Genomic DNA, 7,508 nt, shown 5'->3' with positions numbered 1-7,508 from the left:
CTGGACTGTATCAGTAAGCCCCATCGCTTTGTATCAAGGGCAACATCACATCCCCTCTTTCATGAACCGATTGAAGCTCTGACTAGAAACTAGGCAGATTTCAGCATTTTGGGGGAAAAAAGCCATTCTTTTTATTTTTTCCAAAGCAAAATTGTTTTTCCTTTTTGAAATGTAAATTAATTTGCGACAAAACCTAGAAACAATAAAAATACAATTGAAAAAAGATGGATGTTTTTCACTTTGATTTCAAGGACTGGACAAATGTCTCGATGGCCCCCGTCTTACCATTTTGGGTTTTGCAAATCTTTTTTATTCTGGTTAGCAAAAAAATTGGGACCAAACTGCAAGGAAGTAGAGGGTCTCCCATCTCCGGATGCCTCCAGACCGAGGCTGAATGCCTTCAGTTCAATCCAGAAATGGATTAGATGAAATTTAGTCTTGCCTGAGAAGGGCAATAGGTCAGAATAGGTAATGCCATGCTCTCTCTTGGCTTTGAACTCTCTGAATCTAAACAGAAAAGTCTGTGGGGTGTATTTGATGCCCCTTTTCCTGGTGAGGATCTCTAAAGACACTTGCAGTTCAATAGTGCTTGCACACCCTGCCCCGGTGTGGTAGGTGCTGAACAAACGCATACAAAAGGAGCCAACCCCATCTGACAACACCTAGGACTGGGCAGCAATAGGCAGAGAAACTATACGATGGGAGTGGGGAGGAGAGGACAGGACGGAGTCGAACAGCTTTCCCCGGCGTTGCCATCTGTCCGTACCTCACTCTGCCAAGTAAATGGCCTCTATAAAAACACACGCTCCAAGGATCAGCACCTGGGTCCAAGAAATCTGAGCAAAATCTCATTCAAGTTAAGAACAAAGTTTCCCTGGGAACATTGCAGAATTTAAAGCCTTATCCCAATTGCCACCACGAAGATCTGCAGGCGCGTGCATTGCTATCCCTTCGGGTGGAGCATCCTGGGATGCTCCTCTCCAGAGCTCAGGAAGGCCTCACCCCAAACTCAGGAAGGCCTCACCCCAAAATACTGCCATCACTTATGGTCTATATAGGCCGTTTCCAGGAACGAGTGCATTCAATCGCCCCGTCGGCAGATCCCCGTATGACTTCCTAACCTCCTTTTGTGCATGACAGTAGTACTTAGGTGTCCCCACATGGGCCAGGCTGCAGTGGAGTGGCCATACAAACACCTGGGAAGAGGCAGTCTTGCCTAAATATTCATCATCTAAATAGACAAGGCAAAAAGGGAGAGAAAGGGGGGATGATTTTCTTGTCTTCCAGAAACCTCTTGCAGAGTAATGCGACTTCTCCAGGTTCACAGGGGAACTGATTCTTGCTCCAAGGCCAAGACAGCAGATCTGCTAGGAAAAAACAAACCCATCCCACCCGGATTGAAGAATTTCTGCTGCCGGTGAATCTGTGCAGCCTTTGGAGAGCTGCTCCGGTGAGTGATACCCTCAGATTTAAAAGCACAGCCTGAATTTACCTGCCTTCACCTTCCACCCACTGGTATCACGGCTGCTAGCTTGGAGATCCATCTTTTAGCAAATCTCCATCCCCAGTAGGTGCTGGCAGCAGGCAAGGAGGTTCCCCCTTAGCTTCTCCTTTGATACACAGCTAAACAGGGTCTGGCACAGGAAAGCACTTGAGCACAGGACAGCACCTTTTCCTCCACGACCCTCCAGATTTTACTCCCCCTCCATCACATCTCTTCTTTTCTCAGGGATGTGACTAGTACTGATATGGCTACAAAAGCGAATATGGATTCTCGGGGGGCTCCCAGGGAACCGAAAGGAGAAGAGAGTTTGTTGCCATTTTAAAACAAAATGAAATGGCCAAAAATGCAGTGCAGGGATGCAGGAGCTGGAGCCTACCACAAAAGAGATGTCACACCATCGTCTCGGAGGGTTTGCTTTATTTATTTGTTTTTTTAAAAAGAGGGGTGCAAACTGGTGCAAAGAGGAGGCCCTTCCTTCTAGGCCTGGGAGACTGCAATGGTCCCCACTGAGTTGGTCCTGGCCCCAAAACCATGAGAACAGCTGAAAATTCATGTCATTCCAAGAAATAATACACTTGAGGCCTATTCATTTGCCTCCTGTGTTTGCAGGCACTGTGTTTCAAACCTGATCACAGTGAGATCACGGGACTCTGGGAGCTGGGGCTTTGTAAAAATTGAATCGATCAAGAATTGCTGCAAGAGCTGCAATACACTGGTTAAATCTGGCACTGCCGGAGAAAAGTGCAGGTGCTGATGGCACCCCCGAGCCTGTGCCAGAGGAGTTTGGGGGACAATGGCCTGTGTGACAGCACGCAGCTGGCCTCTGAATCCCTCTCCAGGTGGGATGTCTCTTCTTTGAATCGCAGACAATGAGGGCTGGCAGGGACCACAGGGGGTCACATCTAGTGCAAACCCTGCTCCAAGCGGGACCAGCCCCAACTCCATCATCCCAGACACAGAATAGTTGACCTGGTCTTAAAAACCTCCAAGGATGGAGAGTCCACCACCGCTCTGGGTGACCTGTCCCAGTGTTTTACCACCTTCAGGGTGAGAGAGTTTTTCCTAATATCCAGCCTCAACTTCCCTTGCCACAGCTTGAGCCCATTGCTCCTTCTGTCATCTGCCCCCACTGAGACCAGCCCAGCTCAATCCTCTTTGCACCCCCCTGCAGGGAGGTGACGGCTGCTATTCAATCCCCCTCCGTCTTCTCTTCTGCAGACTAAATCAGCCCAGTTCCCTCGGCCTCTCTTCATACATCACGTACCTCAGCCCCTGAATGATTTTCATTGCCCTCCACTGGACTCTCTGCAACGTGTCCACATCCTTTCTGTGATGGGGGCCCAAAACTGGACACAGGACTCCAGATGTGGCCTCCCCAGTGCTGAATAGAGGGGAGAATCACTGCCCTCGATCTGCTGGCACCGCTCCTATCAGTTGAGCTATGGTGACCCAGTGCCTGTGTGATGAGTGCATGGAGCGTCATAGCTCTCCCACAGTCAGTGCGTGTCCAGGGAGGAAATGCATTGGAAAGGTAGATAGCAGGGGCTCCCCTCCCTGCACGCAGCCCTTCCCGGAGTCGTGCTTCATTTGGAAACCTTGTGCATTATTGTGTCGCCAGACTCTGGGGCAAGCTTGCCCAGCCTGTGCTATCGGCATTGTGTTAGCAGCACTGCACTCCTGGGGCAACAGCAAAGAAGGACACCAGGCAACAGGCTGTACCTACTTGTTCCCCCTGTACCTCCCACCGTGCCAAAATTGGGCAATGTGGACCCATGGAGCAGTGGGGCGCTCGTCAGCATCACTCCCAAGCTGTCTGTCTCCGGCATGCTTGTAGGTATGCACTTAGGGCTATATGAAGCCTGGCCTGTGGGGTTGTTTCTGGGATGCAGGGTGCAAGTGAGCAAATGGAGCTTGCTTCTGAGTGCATTGCCACCGGGCACAGGAGAGACGGTGGACACATGCCCTAAGTTTGCCTCTGAAGCACACGCCGGTGCAAACCCACCCAATGCATCTGTTCCAACATAGCAAACCCTTTCCAGTCTAGCCCTCGTGGAGGGAAACTCCGCAGAGTATGCATGGACCATTGCAGAAGGAGATCTTGCATATGCTATCCTGCTTCCAAGCCTTGCACTCGCCCTCCTTGGCTGGCATTTCCTAGTTTTCTGAGAGAGGGGTGGCAGAGATGTGTGCTAGCTATCCTACCCACTGAGACAAGCCCCAGGCGGTGAGGGGAACACAGTACCAAGCTGAAGGCTTCAGCATTAACCCAAATGCATCGGCAAAGGGTGGAGAGCCAGGCATCCCCCTCCAAACTTTGCCATCATCAAGCAGCAGGCCTGGGTGCATCTCTACCCAGCGGTTACTGCCTTCTTGCAGGGAATAACCGGGCTCTGTGCAAAAGCCCCACACGGCAAGCAGCTGGCCGGCCTGGTGCAGACTCCTCAGTTCAGGGATGATTTATACCCCAAACCAAAGGCAAGCAGTGAACCTACATTCACGTGACGGCTCCTTGCACGGAGCTGAGAGACGGTGGAGGGAGCAACATCTCTAAATCCCACCAGCCCAAGATGCCTCAAAGCTTTGGCTTTAGCAGACAACTATTCGAAAACTTCTCTTCTTCTCCTAGCTGGTGTAAGACTCGAGGCGCTAGCGAAGCGTCCCAGTCAGTATAGAAATGCTTTGCTTTTCCCTCTCCAGCAGATAAATATCTACTTACACCACTGCTATAAGCCAACCCAGCTCAGGAGCAATCTCCATACCCCCGTGGCGTATTTAGCCAATGGTATTTTACCTCCTTTCTGATGGGATTGCTCCAAAATGTTTGCCGTTTCAGCATTTTACCGCTGTCTCCAACCAATTCTCCCTGCCTTTCTGTCCTGACCATAATTCACTGCTTTCTGACGTGGTCATAACAAGGTCAGGGCTCCTGAGCAAAAGCTGACAAGTGCCCACATAAAACAGCCGCGGCAGTGCCAGAGGATGATTTATTACAAAGCAGTGGGATTTTTTTTTATTTTGGGCTTGTTTTCCAATCTGTCAGACCTGCTCACAGAGATGTGATGGGTCAGTTCATAGGCGATGGGCACCTTTACTTTGACCTTGTCTATTCTGTTTTCTTTCTTTCTTGGAAAACACACTGGAGTTTAGTAGATGTTGTGTTAAAACAACCCACAAAAAACACTTTTTTCCTCTCCTCTTCCTACTGAATCATTGGGGGTTGCTGTGGTGTGACACGGGGCCCTAGTTGCTTAAAATGGGCCTGTTTTAGGTGCTGGAGAAGGTCATTTGAGGCACAATCCTGCCGCGGGTGGATTAACAGGGAAGGCGTCTAGCCAGCGCCCGCTGTTCTAGTTTGTCATAGGCCAGCGGCTGATTTCATACCTGTGTTTTATTTGGAATAACTCCACGTTGCAGGATATTTTTTTACCCCACTCCATTTTCCCTTATGCCCAATTTAGCTGCATACGACATGGATTGTTTCCCCAAAAATCAGCCCTCCAAAACCAAGTTGCACGTTTCAAGGACGGAAAGCGAGTTTCCTCTGCCGAAAGAAAAGCATGGAGACACTGCGCTGTAATGGCTGTTGCTTCTCTCCAAGCCAGCAAGCGGCGGGGGCGAAGTCCAGTTTTAACTCGCTCGCTGTTCCTGCCGAACGGGCAGTAGCTTTCAGCTGAGCAGCCAAAAGCTGCTGTCAATTGGGCAGCAGCTGTTAAAGGGCTAAAACTGTCGCCTTTTACCTAGAGCAGCCGGGGGGCAATCTGCCATGACTCTGGAAAAAATCTTTTCTTTCTACATCAGGCTTTCCGGAAACAATTTTGGGGAAAAATATAGTCATTTGTCTCAGCTTCTTGGGTCAATTGTTACTGAATATTGGCTATGGCCTTTCAATCCTTGAAGGCAAAACGGGCAAAAGAGGATAAGATCCCCAGGGGCAATTCATGCCTCCAACACCAGAGAAAATGTAGGACCTGTCTTCGGGCGCAGACGATAGAAAAGGCTGCCCAGGGTATATTACCGGGAAAGGCGGTGAAAACTGGATGGTATAGCCTGGCTTGGCCAAATGGTGGTTGTGGGAGTAAGGGGAGGGCTGAAGACCACCTCTCATGAGTGACTAATGTCCCAAGAGGAGGGGGTTATATCTCACAAGCTACAACTACAACTGAGCACCTGAACCAGAAACATCTGGGAGAACATCTGCCCCCACGGCCCATCAATTGTGTCACGGCATGAAACACGGCCAGTGTGACATCCATTGCATTTCAGACACGGTCTTTTCTGATCAGTGCCTCCCTACCCCCTGGCTTTTTCCGTGGGTTTTCATCCCATTCCCCTCCACGTGTAATGCATTCCCCGGCTGCTGCGTGAGGGGCCGCAGCGACCCACAAGAAAGCTAACTGAAAACCGCAGCACGGACCTGTCCCCACAGCCCTCCAGGGACTCCAGTGACAAAACAGCACCTTGATCCCCTCTCAACCACTATCGGCACCGCCCAAATGCTGTCGGGAGCAGGGCGTGCCCCCTCCGTCTTTCATCCCGGTTCCCTTCGCTGCAGCTTGGGACGGCAGCAAATTAAAGGCTTTTCGGAGATTGTCAGGGTATGACTGTGTCCCTTTATAACCGGATTGGACCCAGCGCTGTACAGCTCCATCCTGCAATGCTAGGGGAGAGGTCTGGTCCCCAAATCAATAGGGAAGGCTGCAAGGCAGGGCCCCTCCAACGCTGCCACGGCTTGCCGCAGAGATCATTTATCCTGCCTCTGCTTTCCCGTCAGCAATCCCAGAAGCAGCCCCGTGGCCATCACGGCCCCTGCTGAGATGGGCGAGCAGCAGCAGAGGAAGTCCATTTGGTTTCTCTTATTTCCATTTAGCAGCTGTCAATGGGGAGAGGGAAAGCTGCCGAGCTGTGCGGGTCCCCGTGGGTTTGCTTGCAGGGCGCCGAGCTAAATCGTTGCAGCCTTCCTGCCTTCCCAGAGCAAACAAAGAGATGTTGGGGAGGCCGAGCCAGTCTGGAAAGGGGCTAGAGGACGTAGAAGTCGCCGCTGTTGGATAAGTCGGTGTACTGGTGGAGCGCCAGCGCCGGGATCGGGGCCACGGGGGGCTCCGGCCTGCTCCCGTTCTGCACCCTCCGCGCCTCGGGCCTGCCCGGTCTGCAGAGGCGAGTCTCCCATTTGGAGTCAGCCGCCGGGCGGCTCTTGCTGAGTTTACCATCCTCGTCACTGCAGGTCACGCAGCACCGGCAGGCCAGGAAGGGCTTGGTCTGCTGCATGGCCTTCGAGCGGGGAGCCCAGGCTGCACCCCGCGGCGCGGCGGTGGCTTCCCGGGGCTCTTTCGAGCGGTTCCTGCGCCGCTGGAGGTGATCCAGGCTGATGTCCGACTGCGAGGAGCAGCTCTCGTTCCAGCCCGTGCCGTCGCTCAGGCTGCGGAGGGGCAGGGCGAGGCGCAAGGCTTTCCAAAACTTGGAGCCGGACCGCTTGGATTTGTCCCCCTTCCAGGGGACGAAGGAGACGGACTCCTTCAGCTGCAGGATGCTGGGGTGGGTGCGTTGCAGCGGGCGGTACTCCACCACGATGAGCTTGGTGGAGATGGCGTTCTGGCACAGGAGGCCCAGCTTGAACTCCAGCAGGCTGATGCTCTTCTCCGTCAAGTAGTCGGGGCTCAGCACCACGATCATCCTCCGGCTTCGCTGGATGAAGTTGAAGACGGCGTCGATGGTATCTGGAGGGGCAGGGAGAGAAGAGAGCCGCGTGAAGCCGTATCCCCACCCCCAGGCGGGCACTGCCTTTTGCCCCTGGAGAAGAGAGAAACGCATTAGAGAAGCCCAGAAAACTTCCACCGCAATAAGGGAAGTGTGGCTAGCTTGTTCAATTAGCACTGACATCGCCTTTTGTATCGAGAGAGCAGCGCAAAGCAATCGGGGACTCAACCCCCACGGCCTGTTTTCCAGAGGTTTGCGACTCCTCAAGGCTAGCCCCTCGGAAAATCCCCTGCACCTTCTCCTGTGTGGA

At 52.5% G+C, this 7,508-nt stretch overlaps 1 protein-coding gene across 1 annotated transcript in view; it reads right to left on the bottom strand.

Annotated features, from left to right (window-relative positions):
* Positions 1-273: 273 nt before the first annotated feature.
* Positions 274-7,508, bottom strand: part of IL1RAP (interleukin 1 receptor accessory protein) — a 59,600-nt gene continuing 52,365 nt past the window's right edge. Inside the window, exon 11 of the mRNA XM_090051974.1 lies at positions 274-7,218. Within this exon, the coding sequence (XP_089908100.1) occupies positions 6,521-7,218 (698 nt within the window). The 3' untranslated portion in view covers positions 274-6,520. The remainder of the gene's footprint in view (positions 7,219-7,508) is intronic.

This window comes from Crocodylus siamensis, chromosome 6, assembly GCF_052110815.1.
Source record: "Crocodylus siamensis isolate JL-2025a chromosome 6, ASM5211081v1, whole genome shotgun sequence".
NCBI classification, from domain to species: Eukaryota; Metazoa; Chordata; order Crocodylia; family Crocodylidae; genus Crocodylus; species Crocodylus siamensis.
The sequence above is the reverse complement of the archived record's forward strand: the minus strand, read 5'-3'. Positions and strand labels throughout refer to the sequence as shown.